The following is a 26913-nucleotide window of genomic DNA, read 5'->3' on the forward strand; positions in this document are numbered from 1 at the left end:
ATAGCTAGTTGCTAAATAACTGCACTATTTGCTTTGCTTCGTATCATTATGCTTCCTGCTGAATGATAACCGTTCCACCTGAGATGGTGCTGCCGGAGACCAGTTCCATGCTCAGCACTGACAGTGTGCCGCAGGGGCCAGAAGGAGCACGGCAAATGGGCCCTTCTCTCTCTTCTCCTTAGTGCGGAGGCCCCCATGGGGTCAGTCGGGTCTTCAGTGAGTCCCGTACAGGCTGTAAGACCAGACACTGCCAGCTAAATCCACACCACAATCACAGATTCACCTGATGCTGTGTGCGTGTTATTCCCTGATTAATCCCACCTCACTACAGGGTACTTACTATCTTTCCTCGTAACAGGGCACACAGGATCACAAGAAAGAAGCCCAGCAGAGGTAGAAGCTCAGGGTAAAAGAAACAAAAATTGAATTACCCGGTGTTCCTACCATTTACTGCTGTAAGATCTTAATACTGTATACCCGTCAGGGCTGGGACACAATTCTGTCACTGCCTCACTACAAGCACACCTCACTAGATGCAGGAATTGGTGACCTTCTGCCAAAAACACCAAAGAAGTGTTCTGTTTAGAAGAACCCAGAGGGAAAACAACTGAAGAGTAACCCTTTTGTGATTATGGTACCAATATGTTTGCCTGCATTTGATCAACAACAAAAGTACACCTTTTAAAATATATTAGACTTTAAAAAATCAATAAAATAAAATATATTAGACGTTTTATAAAAAGAGAGCAAACCAAATCATGAGACACTATCTCACACCCATCAGGATGGCCACTGCCTGGGCATACATGCCAGAAGCTGGAAGCTAGGATTCAAAGAGACATTTGCACACCCGTGTTTACAGAATTGATACTCACAATGGCCAAAAGGGGAATTAACCTAAGTGTCCACCACAGAATAATGAACAAAATGTGATATATAAATGAAATAAAACATTACTATACAGCTTTAAAAAGAAAGGATTCCCATATATGCCATAACATGGATGAACCTTGAAAACAGTACAGTAAGTAAAATAAGCCTGTTACAAAAGAAAAAAAATGTTGCACCATCTCACTTATGAGAGGACAAACCTTGGTCAGCATAAAGGCCATTCTGAGGAACCAGAAGATGCTTTAGAATTAGTAGAGCAAAAGAGTTGAGAATAGCTTCATGTGTCGTTATCAGAGTCCCTTTTTTTTGTAACTCTGATGTTTACTTATAATGAATAGTTTTGTCTTTTCATATATTATCTAAGAAACAGTTATACTGATTTGGCCCTTTGTTTCCTCAAGGAAATCTGAAATAGCCTCTTCCCTAGCCTTGTGATCTCTGCTAGCTACATGTGCTTCCGCCATTCCCAGTCCTTGCCTCCAAGTCCCACCCGAGCCCACTGACGCCTAACATCTGCGCCCCACACGCTCGTCAAACATTCATTCAGTCAGAAAGTTTGTGCATTAAAAACTGAGTTCTCTAGAATCAGACCAGTTCCAGTAAGTCACTCTGCAAAGTACAAACTGTGTGACCTTGGGTACATCCTCCATCATTATCTCAATTATAGATTTTACTTATCATCAATCAAAAACCAAATCTAGCTTTATGTCACATAAAAAAATAAATAATGACCCATAAAGGTGGAAGATAAAGAAAAAATACTAACAAAAAAGGCCATAAAGAAGAGCTCATCTAGCAGTTTATTAAACTTATTTATTACAAAATAAACTTGAAGGCAAAAAGCACTATTAGCAGAAGAGAGGACCCATCCACCAGAAAGACACACCATAACCTCAGAATATACAGGGTCCGGCAGAGGTAAGGCCTGCTTGAATGTGGTTGGTAGGGCAATAATTCGGATGTAATAATTTATAGTTTTAATTTGAATACTACCTAAAACACTATATGGTATGCCTGAGTGTGATATTATTATCTTACAGAATAACATGCTTACGATTTTGTAATAAAAAAGGGACATTATTTGTGCCACACCCTGTGTAAAGCAAATGTTGAATGTTTTACAAAGAAATTGAAAAGCTCACAATTACAGTTGGGAATTTTCATATCGATCACAGAACTAGTCAGACAGACAAAAATTAACAGGCATTTAATCTAATGGACACAGAGAATCCTGTGCCTTAAAAAAATAGAAGAAAACAGAAAGGAATCAGATGATACCAGTTTAAATGATGAGTTTAGTGTAAGAGAGTATGAGCTGAAAATTCACAACTGAACCAAGAAGAGAGGTAAGACTGAAAGTAAAGTTCAGAGAGTTTAAAGTAGATGAGATCGCAGGAGGAGAGCATATAGGGAGGTGGTGGTGATAGAATACACCTAGTGATAAGTCTGGAAAACTTGTTGCAATAGCATTAAGTACACCAACAGTCCCTGAAGTAACACTTCATTTACCCTAGGTCAGAAGTGTAAGTACTATTCAGTATTTGCCTTTAACAGGTGAGGCAAGAAAACATGGTTTAAAGGTAAGAACAGCAGCATTACTGTAAAGCCTTTTGCTGCGACCTCAAAAAATTCTAAGAGGTGCCTTGGAGACTTCTCCAGAAACACAAAAGGCCCCTTAAGGGGCTTAAGAGCATGCTTCACAAATCTATCAAACAAAACTTGCAAAAATGGTAAGGGCATTGCCCACAGCAGTTCCACAGGGAAACCATGGTGGTAGAGCGGGTTTATGTCAGAGTTTTGTCATTGTGGCTTTTGTCTAATTGGTGAAGCCCAATACAATTCAGAGAAAACGGCTGTTTAGAGGAATGTTCTGGTAAGAGCACCACCACCTGAACTAAACAGGAGAGCGGTAATCTAAAATGGAAAGAGGTCTTTGGACTCCCTACCTTTTACGGGCAGGAACAGGCCGAGGAACCTCCTTGGCTGCAGCTTGCTTTTTTTGTGGTAAAAGTTCGGAAGCCAAAATTAAGGACCCAGAGAGCAGAGTCCAGAGCAGCTGTAAATAATTCCCAGGCAGCAGGACCGAGCCCCAGTCAAGGAAGCGGCAACACGTGCACGGCCAGATCTTAGCTTGGCTGGAGCTCCCTGTGATTGTTTCCCCCCATTCCGAATGCGAAGGTGCAGAGGCGCCATCTTGACATTACATGCTGGGAGGCGGGGCAGGGGACTGATTCGCCTCTGGTTCACAGGAGTTAAGACAGAGAGGAATGGTACTCGAGGAGCTTTGCTTCCCCCACACCTGGACCTAATTTAAATGATGAGATCCTAGACTTTAAACTGATGTCATATTGGGATAAGACTGAGAGGCCTGGGAAGAAGGTATGAGTATGTTTTGCTAGTAGAAGGAGTGTAAACTGTCGTGGCCACAGAGTAGACTACGTTAGATTGTATCTTCCAAGATGGCTATACAACAAGATCCTGCATCTCACACGATCTCCTTAAAATGTAACAGAAGCAGTCCTCCTCCTGTCAGAAAAGTAGGTTCTATGTTCCCTCCCCCTGAGTCAACATTCAGTGGCTTTTTAGTGAAGGCTCCTTCTATAAAGTCCTGCTACATCTAGCTGAACTAAAAGAGAATGTTTTCCGTATCTCTCAGCATGCAGAGAGAAGGCAGATCAGTACTCCTGTGGGTGGTGAACAGCTGCGAGTGGCAGCAGGAACCAATCACCCCAGAGTCCAGGTAAGACACAAACTGGAGGTGGAGAGCAGAAACCCACAAGGAAAAGGTGTATAAACAACATTCCCTTCCCACATGGGTCACTCCGTCACAGAAAGAGCTAAGTTAAAGAATCATCTGCCCTGACTGATGTGGCTCAGTGGACTGGACACCGTCCTGCAAACTCAAGGTCACTGTTTGGATTCCCAGTCAGGGCACACGCCTGGGTTGCAGGCCCAGTCCCCAGTTGGGGGTGTGCAAGAGGCAACGGATCAATGTTTCTCTCCCTCCTTTTTCCCACCCTTTCCCTCTCTCCAAAAATAAATAAGTAAAATCTTTTTTTAAAAAAATGTGATCTTTAAAAAAAAGAATTATCAATTAAATTTCTGAACATGAAATTAATTCTATTGTAAATGACTGTCAATAAAATGTTGAAAATGCATGGGTATGAAAAGTATGTTGGCCCAGGTTATAACTTACACCTCTGCAACTTCTCTGAAAATTTATACATTTAGGGAAAAAGTGAATTCCTAATTAATGGTACTGAAAATAAGCTGAATTTTCTATGCTTTTTTTTTTTTTGCTTTGCTTGAGGACAGATAGATCTTTGTACATTAGGCCCTAAGCTTGACTACGGTATGTAAAGGAAAAATAACAATTACAGCTTAATTGAATGAAACACACCAAAGAATCCTTCTATTTCCATATGTGAAAAATTTCATAGGATCACATCCACTTACTTCTCTTCATTGTTTATTTACAACTATTTCCAAGCAATCTGGAAAATGTAGGGTTTGGTGGTTTTAGCATTTGTTAACATAAGACTTAATAGCAGGGAATTCAGTATTGTGTTAATAAAATACTCTCTCCCATGCAAACATCATACTCTATGAAGCAGCTAAATCATTAGTGGGTCCGCAAAGCTGCTGTGATCGCAGGGTTCCTTTCTCCAGAAGTCATGTGTGGTTACGCCAACTTATGTTTTGTTCTTATATTAAGATAGGGTGAGAGAGTAGCAGGAAAACTCAGTTTTTAGAGGCTTAATAAGCAAAATATATGTAAATAACAAACACACAAAATTCCAAACTTCATGCACTGTAATTGTGCTTAGAAAAACAGCTCTATAAAGTATTTCAAACCAAAGCCACAGCAGTGTAAGGGAATTTACTGTAGTTTGGAAGATACTGAAAGCCTTTGAAGAGGATAAAAACCAATCACCTTTCTTTCCTAAATACGAGCAGAAGTCTCATTTTCCAAAAGCACATTCTACAATCAGGCACCAATGCCCATGCACAATGCGATCATATCCAACATCCGTCACCTCTTCTACACCAGGCAGCTCACCATCTACTTCACCGACACAAAAACATACTGAGAACACTCTCATTGTTGGTTTGAGAGTAAGCTTTCAAGGTAAAGCCGACTACATTCACAGTATGCCTCAGAGTTGGATCACATCACCTGTTTCATTACCTCTGTGGAGAGGCCCATTCAAGCACAAAGCATCTGCAGACAGTTAACCATGTTTTCTGATATATGTACAAGCAGAACTATTCTTACTTTTAGAATATGCCATATGACTCTTCATTTAAAATGTTATAATCTCTGGCTGCTCTGCCTGTGAAGTTGCCTGCTCTGTCTCATTACTTCACTAATAAACTCACTTTCACTTTAAAAACAGAACTCTATAATCTTTATATACTAAGAGAAAGGCTTTTGTGATCCTGGGAGTAACCTGATCTAGACCGAAGTTTACTGAAGTACAAAATGAGCCTAGGTAATACTGACCTAAAAAAAAACCTTAAAACACTTTTGTCTATGTGCAAAGAGTATTAACCCTGGTTCTACAGCGTTTATATAAAGAAACCATTGACAAAAGTGCACAAATTATACATGTAAGCGGAAAGATGAGAAAGAGAGAAGCAATTGCTAAACAATAGCAAGTAAGTTAATTCCCTTTCCCAGCCAAGAAGAAAGTGTGCAGAAAGTGTAACAATTGGCAATATCCCTACCCCCATAACTTTTGCAGAATTAGGTATTCTGCTCACAAATGTGTAACTGTAAGGGCAAGTGCAATCTTAATTTTCCTCAATCATGTTTAGAAACCCACTAAAACTGAAATACGTATTTTAACTGAAATACAAATTTAACATACCAACATTAAGGAGAAAACAAAGACTAACGCTTGTAGAGCTGTTACAGTTTAAAAATGCACCATCTCCTTTATTCCTCTGAAGGCTTGAAGATTCACACTGAATAAGGGAAGAAACTGTGGCTTTGAGAGGGTAGATGACATGCCCAAAGGTTAAATGTGGAACTAGAAGCCCAAGCTCTTAGTTTAACAAACACATTTTCACTCACTCCTTTAATTGAAGGACCTGGTTAACAGGTCACCTTATTATTGATTCACAACGTAACACCATACATGACTTGCTTTGATAAAAAGAACTGGACTTGACATTTATTCACTAAGCATGTACCTCCAAAAATAAAACTATTCCATTTTAACAAGCATCAAAAAATGCTAATGAATTTTAATGCACTACAAAGTTGAGTGCATTTTTCAATGTTTAAAAACTTAAAATTCTACCCAGAGTTAGCCAAAAATAAATTTTAACAGAACTCATTTTGATTTAACATGACTCTTTAAAAACTTAAGACCACATATACACCTAACAAAATAATTATGAACTTTTATTAATTTTGACCTAAATGCCTATTGTGTAAAAAGGGTGGGGAACTGCAGTTTTAGTTTCCCACTGATTGGATGAACGCTGAAATGAGACAACTTTTTATTAATAATGCCCTCTACTGGCAGTTCAAGGGGTGCTAATACACTGACTGTAGGAGACTGGATTCTCTCCTTGAGGTGTGGTCCCCTGCCACCTGCACACAAGTCCCTGGAAAGCTCTTGAAAATACAACTTCCCCCTTTGACAAAATATCTACAGATAATTGTGATTTCAATAATTCTGGGGTAAGATCTAGAATTCTGCATTTTTAACAAGTTCCCCAACAAGTAAGTGGAGAATCAATGGTTTGGTTAGTTAAGCCAACACCTGGCTTTTGAAGGACAATAACTTTCTGAAAAGCTCTGGAAAGGCATTGTTATACCTTGTATAGATAAAGACTAAGGCTCAAGACAGTCTACCCCAGATCATATGCTAAAAAACAGCAGAGCCACTAATATTTTCTTATTCCTGGAGGTATGTGTCCTTAAAGGAGAGAAAAAGAAAACTGTATCAGCCTTAAAATCCAAGTAGTAATTTCTTCAGATGCAGCCACGGAGGCCGTACATGCATCTGTATAAACCTTCTCCACCCTGGCTCCACCTGAAAATCACCTGGGGAACTAGTAACAATGCTTATGCTCAGGTCTCACCCCCAGCGAATCAGATTTAATAGGTTTGGGGTAGGGCCCTGACTTTGTTATTTTTTTTCAAAGCCCCCAGGTGATTATAATCGGCCACCTGTGCTGAGCCCCACTTAGGCCAGTGGAGCTAGGTCTCTGACTGCACAGAACTACCTGCAGGACACAGGCTGCTGGGGCCCAGCCCCAGAGTTTCTGATCAGTACATATGGTAGGTATGGGTAGAATTATATTATTAACAAGTTCCAGAAGGTAATAATGGTGCTGGTTCTGTGGTTAAGCATACTGGATAGCGATTCTCAACCTTGCCTCCACATTAGAATGGCCTGGAGCAATTTTTAAAATTGATAGGCACACCCTCAGACTGATTATATCAGAATCTCTAGGGTAGGGGACATAGGCATCAATATGTTTAAAGTTCCTCAAATTAAAAAGGTTTGTAGAGCAAAGGCTTATAAAACTCATTACTATGTTAACAGACATCTAGTGGTTTTCCAAGAAATAGTGTAGTATTCAGTATTTCCAAAGCTTTTTGGGCCAGCAACACTTCTGTCAAGGGATATAATTAATGGCATGAATGTATGAAATCCCAGCCTATAGAGTACAGTGGAACCCAACTTGAGTCACCTACAATACATTCCCCTCCAACCTTGATCCAGCCTCATCTTTGGCCAAACCTTTCCTTCCTCCACTGTAGAGGTCCCTTTTAAAATATTAATTATTCTATTGCAATGATCTGTTTTCACATGACTGTTTGTACTATTTCTGCAAGCTCGTAGGAGTTGGAGGTTGCATTTTATTTATCTTTTGTTTCCCCAGAGCCTGCTATGATGCCAAGTGTAGCTGGTGCTCAATAATTTGTTGAACTGAATACAGATTGATACCCCTACGATCCACAGAAAAGGGAGTATCAAGCATGGCTTTTATGCGACCTAGAAAGTGCAACACTTTTTACATAGCTGAAGTCAGAATTGAATACTTCTCCCTCATAGAGCTACTCTTATTTAATATTGCTTTAAATTAAAAAAAGGGGGGATTCTTTGCACTTAGAGATGATTTTTAACTTATCCTGGGATTTGCCACATATTTAATTCATTAGTAATTTAAGGGTGCAAAAATCTTAGGTAATTTTTTTATTGTACGCATCAGTCAACTGTGATCTAAAAAGAGTTACAAATGCTTTGAACATTAACAAGAAGATAGAGATTCCAAAAACCCTTCAAGAGGAAAAAAACCCCCAGAACTACTGTTGTTTTGAAAATCTAAGTTCTTCAAACTTGGACATACCTAAATCAGTTTTTTTTTTTTTTTAATAAAGAATGATATTCTGTCAGCAAACTAATTCAGGTCAAGCAATTTTGGTATATCCAAAAAAAATTGCAAGATTTAGTTTAGTATTTTCCTTCACTGCTACAAGAGAAAACACGTGACTTCATGCACTAACAGTGCTTGGTCCATGCTATAGCTTTCTGGCATTGTGCTTTCTTTATGCTTTGCAAATATTTAAATAATCACATATGTGTATGTCTCCATACATCGTAAGACTATGCTGTTTTATATATTATATGTATGTTGTTACATATACAGGGTGGGGCACAAGTAGATTTACAGTTGTTCATATGGGGAAGTAATACAATAATTAATAAACAACAATGTGAAAATAAATTGTGTGCTTCATGTACTCACAACTGCAAACCTACTTTTGCCCCATCTGTGTGTAATACTACATTAGTTCATAAAACTTGCTGGAAGATGCCCAGCAACTTTGAAAAAGCTGATAAACCTACAAGAAAGAGAAAAGTAATAAATAAAACTTTAAAATTAATTCATATTTACCTCTGAATTCCTTCAAGAATATTCTTCACAGCTGCCATTAACTTTTGAAGGTAGATAAACGCTTCTTCAAATGACGCTATTTTTGAGGAGGTCTGAGCTGAATTTGAGCCCAATCTCTGAAACACATCTGTGCTGAAATAGAGAAAAAGAAAAGATACTCTTCGGTACACATGCATACTTACTATAATACAAGTGTTTCCACTTCTAATGCATAAAGTAATAACATTTATAACTGGTCTCTTATAATGCTGGTCTATTTATTGTTTTCTTCTACGAGTTTTATAGTTTTAGCTCTTACACTTAGGTCATCTATCCATTCTGAGTTAATTTTTGTGGGTAGCACAAGGTCAGGGGCCAACTTCATTCTTTTGCATGTAACCGCTGAGTTGTCCCAGCACTGTTTGTTGAAGATGCCATTCTTTTCCTAGTGAATGTTTCTGGTATCCTTGTCGAAATCAACTGACCACAGTCCATTTTTCTGTACTTACAATTCTATTCCACTGATTTATTTTCCTAGATTTATGCCAGCAGCATGCTGTTTTGACTACTGTAGCTTTGTAGGAAGTTTTGAAATCTGGAAATGCTCTGAGCCCTCCAACTTTTTTAAGTCTTCAATTCATAAACACTAGATTTTTTCCATTTATTTAGACCTTCTTTAATTTCTTTCAGAAATGTTTTATAGTTTTCAGAGTAAATATCTTGCACTTCTTGGTTAAATTTATTCCTAAGTATTTTATTCTTTTCGATGATAATGTAGGTAGAATTATTTTCTTTATTTCCTTTTTGGATTATTCATTGCTGGTACACAGAAATACAACTGGTTTTGTACATTTATTATTTTAAACATAAAAATCATATACTATTTAAAATGCTTTTCTTTTAAAATTTTATACATTTAAATTCCTAGTAATTATGTAAAATATGAAAAATTCAGGAATGTACAAAGAAGGAAATATGCAATGTCCATAGTCCAGCAACTACAGATAAGCATTATTAATATCCATAAGGTTTTAATCATTAATAGTACCTGACATTTACCTAAATTCCTCATAAATAGAAAAGACACGGAATCCTCAGCGGGTGTGCTGTAAGTTCACAACTGATTACTGAGTCATGAGCACACAGGGCAAGAAGCGGCATTAACTGCTGGGTGCCAGTGCTCTCATGGTTTCAGGCGAGCAACGGTGTGCGGGACCTAACAGAACCTCAGACGAGCACCTGTACATGACAGGGTCGAGCACAAACAGCTGGGAAGTTCTGCAGTGACTCAGGGACACAGTCAGGCATGAGAAACACGGAAGGAGGCTCTAATAGCTTTACACTGACAAAGCATTATCAGCATTTTTCACTTACTGAAATACTACTATGTGATGTAAAGTCTAATATCCAGAACTCTACAACACCCAACACTGATGTACATATAAGTCAGCTCTAAGGTACAGAAAGTACTCAAATGTTTTCTAAATGAAAGGAAGATTAAAACATTTTAATATGGTTTTAATCTGTTTTTAAAAAAGTGATAGCATCTGCCTGATATATATGGTAACTCTCTGCTAACCACAGTATGTGATTAGCCAAAATGTTAAATATCCATTAAGACAGGACAAAACCAACGAACAAAACCTTTCCTTTAGGTGAAAATACAAATTTTGAAATATTATTTTCTTTAGCTCACATGTCAGGTATGGATATTTCTTTAGTATGACAAACTATAAATTTTTTTGAAGAAAAATTTTAATTATAGTTAAGGACGAAAAACGGCTGCAAATCTAGCATTCTACTAGATGACTGACTGAGAACAGAGGTCCAACTGGACTGCAAAGGTTACTTCGCTGCTCACGTGAACAGCAAGCATCTAAGGCAGAGATGATCATAATCCAAAACAACAGTCATACCAGTCCCTTTAACCAAAATCATACTATGAAGTGTATAGTATGACTGGCAAATTAATTATGTAAAGATTATGGGCCTTCAGAAAAGTATGGGAGAGAGTGTTGGCCTAGTTTAAAATCAGTGGCTTTCAATTTTTTTTTTTGCTTGTTCAGTAAGTTTATTATTTTTATCTGAAAAATCTTCATAGAAAGTTACGGTTAGGTTTATTCGCTTTCAGCAGCCTGTTCCTGAGCTCTGAGGAAGCTTGCTTTCTTCTGAGCTACCCGATCTTTCTTCTGCACAATAAACATTTTGGGACGATTCCACCTCTTCTTTTTAACTTCTTACACTTCTTCTCATAGACTGGATTCTCTTGTTTAGCAGCATGAGCCTTCTTATACATATCCTCCATCATGTCTGGAGTTACACTGTTCTGTATGTATTGAGAGAACTGTTTCTTATAAGCATCTTCATCTTTCTTCCATAAGGCAGTGCACATAATCTGCCACATCCTGACCCATGATGTGCTTCCGATGCATTTCTGCATTGAGTTCCTTTCTTTCTGAATCATAACCAGGAAACTGTTTGGTACTGTGGGGAATAGACAAGCCTCCATCCACAGCTCCCTTCAGGGCCCCAAACACTTTATTTCCAGTAGCAGTTCTGGCAAGCCCTGTATCCAAATAGCAGGTGAAGGCACCAGGTTGATCGTCAGTGCTTTCCACACTGTATTCACCTCCAGTCACCTCCACTGGGCCTTCATGTACCTTGCCCATGCCAAACCTACTGAGAAGCTGCAGGCCAGCAGCAGGTCAGTACAAGATGCTGCACCATAATTCATCCGGCCGACCTTCACACCATACTTCGGGAGTTCATGAGCAGAAGCTGCACAAACTATCGTATCTCCTTCTACACGGGCAGAAGCAATCTGACAAATGACATCTCTGTTGGCTTCACAAACTATCCTGTATTTGGGTGTGTTCTTATTTTTATCCTGGATTACCAAGTGTTTCCAGGCATACTAATCAGTTTTACCCTCTCATCGTCTTCTAAATTTCACTTGGTATCTCTTGAAGCAGGCCTTATTTTTGACAACTTTTACAAACCCCATCCTGTGAATGAAAGACCCACGTCTGCAGCTGGCCACAGGCCTACAGGCCCAGCAGAGTTCCAGTGGTGGGGGCGGGGGGAAGCTCAATTATTTAAGTGACTCTAGCAGAAGCCTATTAAAACAACTACTCTCAAATGGTTTCTACCTTTTTATTTTACCATTACTTTACCAAAAGTAATAAAAGTGTTTCTTCCTTTTAAGTAGAGTAGCTCCCTTTTTAAAAAATCTCACATGAATTTTCCCTAACTATGACTGATCTCTCCACACACTATTTTAAATGTTATTAATGCCTGGTGTCCTGCTAGTTTGTCCAGCCAACCTAGGTAACTGTCTTTGGTTCCACATATGTAGGCAACGCTTCTCATCAAGGTTTCACAGCTGAATCACCTGGAGAAAGATTTTCATTTTATTTTTATGCACTATCTCAGCCACACCTCAGCCCTTCTGAGTCAGAATTTCTACAGATGCAACCCAGGCATATATATTTTTAAAACTCTTCAGGTAATTCAGATGTACACCCCTACTTAAGCATCACTGTTTCTAAGGTACTAATCTGACAAAAGACCCTCAAAAAAGATAAGCTTGTATATTAAACTCACAGCCCAAACATACTGTTCAGTGAATAACAGTAATGATGAAAAACTCTAAAATTCAAAAATTCTCTGAAATTTAGTACCTGTTCTCATATATTGTAATCCAAACGCTCTCTAAAACAGACCAGATTTCTTGATGCTTGTTGGGTTGGGGTGGATGAGAACCTGAGAAAATGGTGATTTCTTGGTTGTTAGACTTCAATGGAGAATCAGCTTCTTGCTTTTTACCTGCTGTCTTTTCTGAAGCATTCTGATTAAGTTTTGCCTTGGCCTGGGGAAATAAGTACTGGATTAGATAAAATGCAGCTGGTCCTTCACCAGTAAGTGAGAGAAAAAGAATGCCAATTGCGTTTTCAAATGTTTTAGCTTTCTGGGAAGTGCTGACTATTCTGTCCTTGATTACATACAGAATGTTCCCAGGAACGTATCAGAGCTAAAAAAAATAAATTTTCCTTTTCTATTTATATCAAACATATTTCCAACCTATTTTATTGCAGTGACCTTTCTTAGCTAATATGCTAATATCAATTTAAGAATACTGCTTGAACTCTTCTACACATACGTTATTGACCTAGAGGTAGGACATCTAGGATACACTGAAGGTTTCTCAAGAAATGATATACTCAGAACTGCACTTGAAGACAGACTGGAACAGAAGAAGAAAGTGGAGGGAAGAAATTGTTCTGAAGGCTACTGAAATAATCCCGGAGAAGGGGCCTGAGAACATAAAGTAGGCAGGAAAATGCAGCAGAATAAAAAGAGACAAAAGTAACGCAAGCAGTATTTTTAAAGACTTGGCCAAAGACTAAATTTAAGGACCGCACAATTTTTAACCTAGATTCCTCAAAAAATAATAACACAAATAAGAAAAATTTAGGGTGTCTATAAAGTCTAGCTATGTGTTTTAAATAGATTGAACCTCCTTGATTACTTCTCCAAGGAAATGTAATGACAGCTTTACTCGGTAAAAGTAGAACACGAATGTTTCCAAGCAGCACCTCTCAGAAACGTGCGCAGGCACTGATGGAAATGTTCACTGGAACGTGCCGCACGGGCTGCAGTTTTAACGGCACAGGATACTCTGCAATGCTGACAACGGACAACACATGGAACGTATCATGTGTTACACAATATGACAGCAGTAAACCATTTAATGTATGTTCATCTATGTTTCTGGACTTTATGGCCACCATTAGTAAAGCAAGAAATAAAGGCTGGTTGTAGAGAAGGGAAAAGGATACAAGCATTACAAGTAGGTGAGACTGTTAGGAGAGAATATAGCAGAAAAGGTAAAAAAACAAACTGAAGAATGAAAGGTGGAAACTAGCGAGAAGAAAAAGAGAGACCAACAAGGTAAGGGAAGAGTCAGGAGCGTTCAATAGCAACAAAAGTCAAGAGAGGTTTCAGGAGAGCAAGGGTGGAGGACATCAAGTGCTGAAGGAAGGCTGAGCAAGAGAGAAAAAGGCAGATTTGATCATTAGAAAGCAAATGATAACCTAATTCTTCTAATAGAGTGTGGAGGCAGAATTCTATTTGTAAGGGGTTATGGAGTGAGTGAAGAAATGGTAACAATGGCAATAGATTGCTCTTTTAAGATGTTTGGTAGTTGATGGAAGGAGACAGTATAGTTAATAGGTCATAAAAGTAATTAAGACTAGATCTGAATACATCTTAAAGCAGAATAAAAGATTGAAGTGATTTTTGTAAACAGATTACCTTGGGGAAAAATATCAACAAAGGTAAAAAATAAGTCTGAAAGAATAGAAAAAAAATTTAACTGTAAGTTTAAACAATTGGGTTTTGGTCTTGGCTGTACTGTAACTTCTTTGTGAACTTATATAAAATCACTCGCTTTCTAGCCCTGTCTGGGTGGCTCGTTTGGTTGGAGCATCATCCTGTACACCAAAAGGCTGCAGGTTCAATCCCAGGTCAGAGCACATACCTAGGTTGTGGGTTTGATTCTGGGTCAGGGGGCACATAGGAGGCAACCAATGGATGTTTCTCACATCAACATTTTTCCCTCTCTCTCACTCCTTTCCTCTTTCTCTAAAATTAGTGAACATATCCTTGGGTGAGAATTGAAAAAAATCACTCTTGCTCTAGATTCCCTTGATGATAAAAGTATAATTTCCAACATTAGTTTCATAGGTTGTTAGTTTCATGCTGTAAAATTGAAAATAAAACTTCAATACTATCAGTAATAACAGTTCATAATTATTGAGCATTAAGTATGCATTAGAACTCTCTAAGAACTTTTTATCTACTAGTTCACTTCCTCTTCACAACTACCTTATGAAACAGATACCACAATTACCCACACTGTATACCGGAGGTATTTGCTGGGTGCCTCATGCAAGGTCACACAGGAGAGCGGAGGCACTAACAGGATCTGACCTTCAGCAACCTGACTATGAATGGGGTTGTGATCGTTCTCCAACTGTAAAGGTTACCCTTTTCTATCATTTGAGGAAGGAAGAAAAAAATTATTCTTCCTAGTTTGCCTGCTTACCTTAATTACTTATGAACTTAATAAATACACTTGGATAGAAGGGCTATTTGCTCTAAGATAAAATTTTTTAATCAGCAAATAATGCTTTTTTAAAAAATTGTTTATCCTATTACAGTTGTTCCCATTTTTTCTCCCTTCCCTCATCTGCGCTCACCCTCTCCCCTCCCTCAGTCAAGCCCCGTGTTGTTGGCTATGTCCATGGGTCATGCGTAAATCTTCTTTGGTTAACCCCTTCACTGTTTTTCTTTTCTTTTTAAATTACTGAATTTCTTTTTTATTGTACTTTTTCCCATTACCATTTAGTCCCATTATGCCCTCTCCCCCTGCTTCACCATCTTTCACCAGCCCCCCAGCTCCCCTCCAGCCCCGTCAGTCTGTTCATGTATCCACGCTTCCGTTCCCATTTTGTTCTTCAGTCTACTGTGTTTGTTACACATAACGGTTTTTGTCCTCAGCTCTCAAACAGCAGTGTTACAACAAGGCAAGTGGATTTCTTTATCACACACATTTTGCTTATGTGCTAAGTACTTTACAAACATTAATTACTTCTCATGTCAGTTCTGAGGCAGAGATTTTTATTATACTCTCTTTACAAAAGAGGGAATTAAGGCTCACAGAGGTTAGACAAGCAGAGGTTAAAATACAGCTTGTCTGGATGGGAATCTCAAGGCACAAAAGCCTGAAGTTTAACAACAGGACCGATTTTCATTATCCTATCATCCTGGTAGAGCAAGTCTTATTACCATTGTTTTTTGATGGTTAGAAGGCTTATAAAAGATAAATGTACATATTCTTTTCCTGTTCCCACCCTGTTTATATAAAAATGTAGAAAATGACTGTTAGTTGACTTTCCATCTTGGTTTCTCAGAGCCTTTTTCAAAAGCAAATAATAAATATTCCTCTGTTCCTGATTTCCTACACTTAGTAAATTAAGATTAGGGGGACTTTTTCTTACAGTTATTACATTTAGATACTCTATCCCAGGGGGTAACCAATTTCCTTTTATTGCTCAAGTTACTAAGACATGACTGAGTACTTAGGTCATACATCAAATCTGATGCCTTTAACAAAACAACTCCTATTAAAAGTGTATTTTAAAAGCCCAAGCTAAATCACAATTCCTGGCTGACTTAGACAATGAACTTGCAATCAAACTAACGCCAAATGTTGAGGGAAAAGCACCACTGAGGATGCAACATTCTTCACCACTCGCCTTCATGAATCTTTTGGTAATGCAGCAACTGGAAAATCAGGACCCAGGAATGAATAACTTACAAATAACAATTCAATATCTTTAAACACTCAGTGGGCAGTATATAATGGGCACACCATTATGTATGCATATATACCACAGTGGTATGCCCATTATCTGATAAATGACACTAAGCTTTAACATCACATTTTCATAGTACTTCCCATCTCTATGTTTCCGGTTGATGATAGGATCTAAAAATTTGACATTCATTATTAGTATTTGGGGGTAAAGGGGGATCACATCTGCAACATACTCTCGAAGTCTTCAGAAAAAAATGTGGAAGTTAACTAAATGGAAATGTAGGCAGGAACACAGGGAAAACAAGCAAATGTGATAAAATGTTAACACTGGGGGATCTGGGTAAAGGATATAGATATATATAGTGATTCTATATATTACTCTTACGGTGTTTTTAAAGTTTGAAATTATTTCAAAATAAAAATAAAAGAAGAACAACATTTCTGAACACTATTCCCAGAAATCTGACTCAATAAGGTGTGGGAGGGACTGGGCACCTGCATGTTAAAAAAAATTCCAAAGAATTTCAATGCATGTTGTGGTCCGTTGGTCTACAGCCCTGGGAAATGAGTAGTCAAACAACAGTTTGTAGCTGTCTACTATACATAAATAAAATAATTAAATTCCCAACAACTGCTATGATACCACTTCCATAAGAGAATGTGTTTTATAACTTGTAATAAGAACCGTTACTCAATATTCAATTCACTTAATATTTTACTTAATGCCTTTAGTACGTTAAAATAAGTTTACCTATTATCCTTTACCTATACGTTGTCTGCTAACTACATTCAGAATGTGTGTGATTAGCTATCTAAATGGCATCCCAAAGACATCTTACCTCTGCAAACGTTTGAAGTAGTGTGTTTACTTGAGCAAAGGCCTGCGGAAGAACACCATCATAATTTGACCTTGTACTGAAGGCATGTAACAGGCTTTGGGAATCCTGGAGCAGGAATTTCACTGTTGTAAAATCTACTGCACTGTTAGCTGGTAACAGAAAATTAAGAAGGAAAAAAATTACATAAGAATGAATATACAACTAGAGGTTGTCTTTGGAATACCAATCTAATATTAATTATGAGATTTAAGAAGAGTATACATTTACACCTACAAGCCACTCCTGATTCATCTCTCTGGTGTAAACAGCAACAATTAAACTGACTTAGCTACAGACATAGTTACTGGAGCTGATTCTGGTATTCTGTGGTATTCAGATTCCAGGAGTTCCCTCAACATGGTCAGTTCAAAGACATACTCTTCAGAAAAGAGAGATAATCCACCAAAGGAGTTAAAGCGCAGATTTTCCAAACTGAGGCTGTCTCACAGCAGATTACTGTGGAGGCATCAGAAGAGTCACATTTGGGCGGTAATCACCTAAGTAACACGTGGTACCTCTCATAATCAACTCAGGATGCAGTGATTCAGATTTACCTTAAAATATAACGTAATGTAATGAAACATAACACTACATTTATTGAAAATAACCCATTTTCTCTCTGTGTACAACACGTTTAGCTAAAAATAAAGAATTTAGGTAATAGTGCGCTGGGGGCAAGAGAAGCTAGCAGAATTTTGTCCCCCTGCACATTAACAAAGTGAGTTCATGTATAAGTAATAATTTAAAGGTATGCTTTTCTCTCAAGGAACCAGAATTACATTAAGTTCTCAAACCAATTAGGAGATGTGGTGACAATAATTTCAAAGATTCTAAAAGTTATGAACAATTAAGTTAAATAACTTTCTAATGTCATCAAAACTCAAAGTAAAAAAAATTGTCTTCCCATTAGGATAAAATGCTACTAACAATTTTCAAAGGCCTACAGAATAAACCATACTACAATGCATTTTATTTTCATGTTCAGTTTCAAGGACTGTTAAATTCCAAAACAGCAGCATGGTTTTTCCCCCAGTACTATGGGTTAAATAAAAAATAAAGAATTCCCCTGTATCACTTACACAGCAAGTATTCACTTATGAAATACAGAAAGGTCAAATGAAAATTAAAGATAAATTTTAATAATTACACAATATTCAGAAATTCTAATCTAATGTGATGGTTACAGATGAGCTTCTAGCTTTACTTTTACCAAACAAATAGTATATTTCTTTACAAGATACTTTTAGTTACTATGGAAGTCAATGCCTAGTTTAAATTAGATGAGAGAGAGATGCTACACACAAGACAGAGTGGAAATTCGATGAACTCAGTAAATGTCCTGAGGAGGAGAAATGGCGCATAGCTTTTTTTAAGGGTGCTTCTCCACTGTAGTCTATGTTCATTAGGGTGTATATCTTTGAAATAATCTCTTCATTTTGTTTTGCAAAAATTCTTTATGAAGATTATGAGCAAAAGGCAAATAACATTGATAAATTCAGAACCTAGACACAACATAAAAAGAAAGCTCCCTGGCTGGCGTAGCTCAGTGGGTTGAGCTCGGGTTGTGAACCAAAGTATCACAGGTTCGATTCCCAGTCAGGGTACATGCCTCGGTTGCAGGCCATGGCCCCCAGCAACCACACACTGATGTCCGTCTGTCTCTCTGTCTCTCTCTCCCTCTCTAAGATTTATTTTTTAAAATAAATAAATAAAATCTTAAAAAAAAAGAAAGCTATGTGACTGAAATAATCTAATGCTTACATAAGAACAATAATTACGTAAGCTAAAGTTAATATGGAAACAAAGTCAGAAAAGGCTACTAGTCATTTTCCCCACAATTTTCTATGAATTGATCTAAGGATTCCCGTCTGGTATACTACAGTTAAACACACACGTATAATTCAACAGCAAGAATACTATTAAAGAGACTAAACCAAATCATAATTTATTATTCTTCTAATTCAAATTATCTTAGAGCAGAAGGCACTTTTACAATTCTATTTACTATTCTTCACAAGTCAGGAATATTAGGCATCAGATTCTTCTACACCAAGAATCAATAAATAACGCACATAATGATTCCAAAAATAGTTTTTTAGCAGAAGAAACACACGGTCACCACCTCTGCACTTCTATTGCCAGTCAGAGCTGCTGCCTACTACCTCTAGGTTGCACGTAAGAGCAAAATGCTGCCTACCCCTGGAAAAAACAGACAAATGGAGACAAATGGTGGGTAACTCAATACCCCCTTTTTTGAAATTAAATCTTGTTCCACATCATTCATAGTTTATGGACTTTCTCTTTCTGATAAAACCAACTAAATTATGCCCTTAGTAAAATTTATGAAAAAATGTTTCTATATATCTTGTAAAACTGCTTTGAAGCCATGTCCAAAATGTTGTTCTTCTATGTCTCTTATATAATAATACCCCTAATAAATAACATTTATAGCTAAACACAATGCCTGGAAAGTGTCTTTAACAATGGAAACTGTGAAAAACAGATATTCACGCAACATCTACCCTGTATTAGTCATAAGGCACTGGTACACATTTTAAATCCTCTGGGTTTTTACTTTGCTTTTTAGAGGGCTAGGAAGACAAAGCCAGCTGCTTGACTTTGGACAAATCGCTGACCCCAGAGGGCTAGCTTCTTTGACCACGAAACACGGACTTTAATAACATTAGGTCAGTGTTTTCCACATCTGTTTCTTCTTATCAGAGAAACATTTTTTCCAGATCCTACATGGAAGCTCCATACACCGACAGCGGAAAGAAGGCTGCTTGGCTGAAGCTGGGGTTGAAGGCCCAAGGCCCAGCACCTGCCAGACTGCCATCGACCCTCGCCCCCTCCAGCTGGTGGCAGCTCCAGAGGCACTTCAGAAAACCCGAGGCTCTGCACAGCATAGTTCAAAAACCACCCACTGAGTCGCTGACCACAGTCTCTTCTGGCTCCAAAATCCACTATGCACCAAAGCCAAAGATTTCCTATTCCTTATTCATGTTTTAGATAGAAACTCTGATACATTATTCTTAAAATTAGTATGTGAAACATGGTCAAAATTGTGATAAACACAGTTAGAAATGAAAAAAATCTAAATAATTCTATTTGTGCACTAGAATAAACTACAAAATGTGGTTTAAAAAGTTTCCAAACATTACTAAAATTACATATTCACAATATGAAGGAAGGAACACCAACAATGACACTATTAACAGTCATAAGCTCTGTGAGCTACATCCATTCATCCACCTGCCACAAATTCCCTTTGGAAGGGATAAGTACAAATGATAAGGAGCTAACTGATAACATTTTTATTAATTTATCTTCACATTCCACGGACTGTATCTGCTAGTCTTACTTTAATAAAACACAGGTAAAAACAAAATGAAAGATTCATACCTTTACAGAGATTTTCATATAAGCTTTCAACAGTTAAAAGCAAGTTCTTTTCCATAATTAATCCAAATACAGCCAACCAATGTTTTTTAAAGCACTGTATTAAATGCATTAGAGTCCATGGTGGTTTCAAGTACAGCATCTAAAAAGTATTTAGAAAAAATTAGTATCTACTGATTTATTATTCCTATTATTTTTTTAAAAAGTACAGTTTTCCCTTGAACAACATGGGTTAGAACTATGCAGTCCAGTTAAATGTGGAGTTTTTCAATAAATACATATGGTTCTGTAAGTGTATTTTCTTTTCTTTGATTTTCTTAATAACACTTTCTTTTTTCTAACTTACTCTATTGTAAGAACATAGTATACAATACATATAACACACAAATTCATGTTAACTGACTATTTTGTCAGTAAGGCTTCTGATCAACAGTAGGCTATTAATAGTTAAGTTTTGGGGGAAGTTATATGTGGATTTTCAGCTGCATGGTAGTCAGAACCCCAAACTCCCAAGTTGTTCAAGGGTCAACTGTACCTATTTAGGAATGCTTAAATATATTTCTGAGAAAAATATAGTTATTGGAATTCACTTTATTAAAAGTTAATCATAATCTTAAAATGCTTCCATTACAAATTCCTTTGTAAAACTGACATTAGTATTAATCCTTATAGTTTCAGAAACTACAAGTACAGAAAGAATACATAGTTCTAATCAGAAGAAGCACATTTTAATTAGCAAATATCATCAGTCTACTTTTCAACATGGTCATTTCTGCAAGAAAAATCAATCTAATTTCTTATAACTGGTGGAAAAGTCGATAGAGAAAAAAGTTGTCAATTATAATTGACACTTGCTATACTCTCTATTACAAAGACACGTTTATAAAGAGGTTCGATCATTTAGTACTACAAAATGTCAGCATGTCCTGTTTTGAACATTCACATAAAATTACTGTCTTAGACTCACGAAATACCAATTTACATCAACCCCCCTAGAAACTTTTGATCATTCTTCTTCATCTTGATAAATACAATCAAGAGCAAACACACTTTAGGCAAATATTAGTATCTCACTGAATATCTGGAATCAAGACAATCTACAATTAATGGGGATTAATGGTTCTCCTAGTTATAAGCGTGAAGAGCAAACAAACATTAAACTAAAAAGGCCACAGCTGACAAATGTGGTGTTTTACTGATTGTAGAAAAGTCATGAATCTAAAGAGAATTCAAAATATCTTGCTAATATGATCAAACTTATACTCTGATTCTCATTTTTATATGACATAAGCCAAAATATATCTTTCTTTTTCTGAACACAGCTTTTAAGGGGAATTCCCTATACTAGACATTAGGACTCCAACTAAGTATGAGAGTTTCTCTGAATTCGACTTAAGCTTCATGAGGGCAAACCACGACACACAGCAGACTCACAATAAGTATCTGCTCACTGTAAAAACGACTAATAAAACACAGTCCTCATCTTTTGGAGATGTCCATCATTTAATTTGCAAAATATTATTTCAAAAACTACAAGACACAAATATAATGTGATATAGATTACTGTAATAACGCTTACACGTAATATTTCTTAAAAGAAGGTAACCAATCTTTAGCAATAAAAAAGAACTCTTCAACTAGTAGAGTTGAAACACTCACCTCCATCCACAGGTTTCCAAAAGCGATTTTCATTTCTGTTTCTAATATTGAAGATAAAGCTGTTCCAAGAGATTTTTCAAGATCAGATACTATGCCTTCAAGTAGAATGAGTAGTCCTGAATTTGTAGATTTTTCCTGATTACTTTCTCCCAAAGGTGTTGCTTCTTTAAAACAATTATAAGCTTTATTTAGGACACTAGTAGTAAATATTTTACATATGTAATTAGTATTTGGCCATAAACAATAAACATTTTATGTTTATAATTGGTATTTGAATTACCTAAAAAACAAACCAATACTTTATTTTAAAAACAGTATTTAGAAACATGTATCTCTAGTATAGTTGTTTTAGATGCAACATAAACATATTACATTAACAAATGCTTTATGTTTTTGACAAAGGCAACTAAATAGCTTCACTAGAATAAAAACTTAAGAATTGTGCATGATACCTTAACTACAATTTTAATTTTATTATTTTCAAAAAGGAGAAAAATCATGAGGATGCTTCGATCTATGTAAAATAGAAAATTAAGAACTATGGATCAAACTGTGTATTCTGCCAAAGAGTATTAATAGTATATTCTTCCAAATGAAGCTCACATCAACAAATTGTTTTGAAAGGTCCAAAATCTCTGACTTAACTACCTTTATGCCCAACCCTTCTAAAAGGAGTTATTGTTTTAATTGACATCATTTCATTAACATTATTATTTTGATAACTAAAAACAACTAGAATTTCTTCATGGTAAAACTCAAAATATTAACTGGTTTATCTCTATTAAGGATTTAAAATAACAGTAACTTATTTTAAGCAAACTAAAACCGTGTTACCCCTGAAAAACTATAAACTAGAATATCCTGTTGCTCCTTCTAAATGCCCTTTTGAATATTAGGACTAAAGAAATTTATCACTTTAAAGGTCAAATAAGTAAGTAGCAAGTGTATACATGAATTTTTATACAATTATGCATAAAAGCACATACAATATTAGAGACTTTAATAATTATTTTCTCCACGGAAGGAAAAGGTGGTATGTGTTCTTTAAATTATGTCAGACTTAATATAACATTCCATCAAAGGTCAAGCTCTATTATAATAGCACAGATTATTCTGGGGAATAAAGGATTATTCTGGTGAAAATAAGCCTTTCGCTTTTTTAACCATTAATTTAAAATTTAAAAAGAATTAGTACTGGAGTCACTCAAGTTTTTCTATTGAGTTTTTACAGTATTAATAGAAGGTTATGAAGATAACTTGAAAAAGAAACTAAAAATTTCTCTCTACTTCAAATGAATACATTCAACAGCCACCATTAATTTAAAAGGTATACTCTGTAAGGTACAAAATAGCATGCACACAATGATTATAAATATGTAAAACTGTATGTGAGTAAACAACACAAATTCAAATTAATTTGTAAAAGTATATGTAGAAGGCAACACTGTTAATTATGCTTTCTTTTGTATTACCATTATAATTTTCATTTATTTTTCCCATTTATGTGTAAGCAAATATTCCAAACAATGTGATTTTTAATGTACACGGTAAGAATTTCCTATTAATTACAATTACTATCAATAATCTTAGTGTATAAAATCTGATACATTTCTAATTATTCATAGTAAAAATACTACCTGCTTTCAACTGTTGCTTAGGCACACAAGACTGATGACACACAGCTGTGCTCGGGGACAAGCTTAAGAACTCTGCACTCAGTTCTTCTTTACTGAGTGACTTCACACCACTTATTAGGCCTTTGTTTCTTAAATTTCTATCATCCCTAAAGTTGGTTTAGGAGGAAAAAAACTTTATTTTTTTATAAGATAAATCACGTGGCAATTCAAAACACACAGGATCTAATCAGAGGTTTGTAATTCTCAGCATATATATGAACAAAATTGGACAACTGTTTTAAATAGAGAAGACAAAAGCGTTAACACACAATAGTCACGTGAAATGAGCTGCAGAGAATACTAATAATTATTACCTATTGCGTGTTTCCCTGGTACCAGGCACTGTTTTAAGCACTTTGTGTATATATCATTTCATTTAATTCTCATAACAAACCTCTTAGGTGAGAATGGAACTAATGTTATCCATTATTTCACAGATGAGAAACAGAGGTGTGTAAAGGAGATAAGTAACTTGTCCAGAATTACACCTGGTAAGTAGGAGATAGATTTGAACTCAGGAATATGATCCTCCAAAGAGAAGTAAACAGAGAGAGCCATAGTCAGAGAAATAATTTACACAGGACAGGCAATTATAATTTTCTTGAAGTGAGCATAAGACAAATGGTATGAATTTGCTATTTACTGAAAGAAGTCAGTATAATTAGATCATAGTGTAGAGTCTGGCTTGAGTGTGGTTGGTGGGGTAATAATATGGGTGTAATAAATTTATAGTTTTAATTTGAACATTTCACCAAAAATGTCACATGGTGTGCTTGAGTGTGATATTGTTATGTTACAGAATTACATGCTTATGATTTTGTAATAAAAGACTGTCTAATAAAAAAGGGGCGTTATTTGTGTCAGACCCTGTACATGAGACTGGTTAATGTGCCTACAGAGAAAGGCAAGGGCATTAATAAACAGAAAGAGTTTTAAGGGCTTCAATGGGGAAGCGACATGACCAGATCTATGTTTATTAAATCATTCTGGAGTTCAGCAGGTTTTTAGTTTTTGTTAATGTCCCAGTAGCTTGGCCAAACTAACCTTCCAACAGATGAGAATTAAAAAGATCTGAACCCCTCCCTGACCAAAAAAGCAAAACATTTAAAGGCACTGGAGGGACAAAAAACTGCACCGGTAAAAGATGCAAGTTTTTATCTTTTTGCCTGAGAGTATTCCTCAATTCATCAATGTCTTACACAGAAAGCCACAGGCTTAACAGCTTGGAATGTCAGAAGACAATGTTCAGGACTGGCCAGAGCAGACAGAAAGTTAAAGGGGAAATGAAGAAGGGAGGAAAGCACGGAGCAGAGGAGCCATAAAATCTGCACATAAATTCTGCCTGGAAAAAAACAATAAGCGGGCAAGAGACAAAGCCATCAACAGAACCAGACTCAGCTCTGACACAGAGGTTGAAGCCATCTGAGAGAGAATTTAAATTTTGATTAATATGTAAAGGCTCTAATGGAAAGGGTAAATAGTATGCAAAATCTGGGCAGTTTCAGCACAGATGAAAATCTTAAGAATCAAATGGAAGTGCTAGAAATAAAAACACACAAAAACAGAGATGGAGAATGCCTCCAACAGGCTCCTCAGTAGACTAGATATACGTGAGAAAAGAAATAAAAAAAAAAGAACTTGAAGACTGGTCGAAAGAAATTACTCAAATTGAAACAAAAAGAGAATAAAAGGTTAAAAAAATACCTAAGGAACTATGGAGCAATAGCAAACAAACTAACATACACACATCTATTAGTCATCTATTGCTATGTAACAATTTATACCAAAATTTAGCATCTTAAAATAAACAAACATTTATTATCTTACACCATTCCTGAATCTGAGAGCAGCTGGACTGGATGGTTCTGGCTTGGGGTCTCTTACAAGGCTGGAGCATGTAGCCACTCAAAGTTTAACTGGCACTCGTGTATGTGGTTGTTGGAACACCCCTTGCTGGTTCTTGGGTGGAGGCTGTATTTTCTCACCATGTGGGCCTCTCCACTGGGCTACTCAGAACATGGCAGTTTGCTCCCTATAGTAAATGATCCAAGAGACAGGAGGAAGCAAGAGAGTGCCCAAGAAGTTCCTGCTTTTATAACCTAATCTCAGAAATGACATACTGTACCGTAACTTCTGATGAATGCTATGTGTCACACAGACAGCCAATCCTGGTACAGTACAGGAGGGGGCTACACAAGGGCATTATTATTGGAAAGACAGGAATCATCGTGGTCATCGAGGATGCTGGCTACTACAATGTAATTCTGTAATACCAGAAGGAAAAAAGAGGGAACAGAAGAAATAATGACTGAGAATTTTTTCCAAAACCAAAGACAGACACCAAACCATGTATCTAGGAAGCTCAGAGAACATCAAGCGGCATATTTGCTTTCCCCTAATCACCTCCAACATCCCCCACACCCAAACATCTGACCATGTCTGCTAAAAACTGCTAAAACAAACTGCTAAAAAAGCAAAAGACAAATCCTAAAAGCCACAATAGGAAAAAAGACACATTACACACAGAGGAACAAAGACAACATTTGCAGCAGACTGCTCATCAGAAACCATATAAGCTAGAAAAAATGGAGCAACATCTTTAAAACACCAGGAAAAGGTCAACTCAAATATCGTTCAAAAATAATTAAGAAATAAAAACATTTTACGACAAAACTAAAAAATTCACTGCCAAGAGACTTACACATGTCTAAGAAAGTTGTTTAGGCAGAAGGAATATGACATCAAACAGAAACTTGAATCTATTAAAAGAAATGAAAATGCTCAAAATGGAATGCAAGATTAAAATATTATTTTTTCTCATTTTTATTTCTCTAAACAGTAAATGAGTCAAGTAAAAAAATTGCAAAGTATTATGTGTTTATCATCTATATAAAGGTAAAATCTGTGACAACAGCACAAAGAATAGGAGGAAGAAACTGGGAATATACTATTGTCAGATCCTTATACTACATCTAAATAAATGTAATATTATTTGAAGGTAGACTTTAATCAAGTAAAAAATGTATATTATAAACACTAGGGTAACAAAAAAGCATTTTTCAAGAAGATATAAATAAGGCAAAAATGGAGACAGAATGGTACCTTAAAAAGTTTACACTTAAAGAAGGAA

At 36.5% G+C, this 26913-nt stretch overlaps 1 protein-coding gene and 1 pseudogene across 4 annotated transcripts in view; both read right to left on the reverse strand.

Annotated features, from left to right (window-relative positions):
* SWT1 (SWT1 RNA endoribonuclease homolog) overlaps positions 1-26913 on the reverse strand; it is an 81463-nt gene that overhangs the window by 24508 nt on the left and 30042 nt on the right. For all 4 annotated transcript variants that reach the window (XM_028530629.2, XM_036014997.1, XM_028530627.2 and 1 more), the window contains exons 11-16: positions 23745-23890; positions 22108-22271; positions 20452-20590; positions 17011-17159; positions 12471-12658; positions 8812-8943 (exon numbers count right to left, since the gene is read on the reverse strand). In XM_028530629.2, coding sequence (XP_028386430.1) covers positions 8812-8943; positions 12471-12658; positions 17011-17159; positions 20452-20590; positions 22108-22271; positions 23745-23890 — 918 coding nt within the window. The remainder of the gene's footprint in view (positions 1-8811; positions 8944-12470; positions 12659-17010; positions 17160-20451; positions 20591-22107; positions 22272-23744; positions 23891-26913) is intronic.
* On the reverse strand, positions 9698-11922 carry LOC114512070 (annotated as a pseudogene).

This window comes from Phyllostomus discolor, chromosome 14, assembly GCF_004126475.2.
Source record: "Phyllostomus discolor isolate MPI-MPIP mPhyDis1 chromosome 14, mPhyDis1.pri.v3, whole genome shotgun sequence".
NCBI classification, from domain to species: Eukaryota; Metazoa; Chordata; class Mammalia; order Chiroptera; family Phyllostomidae; genus Phyllostomus; species Phyllostomus discolor.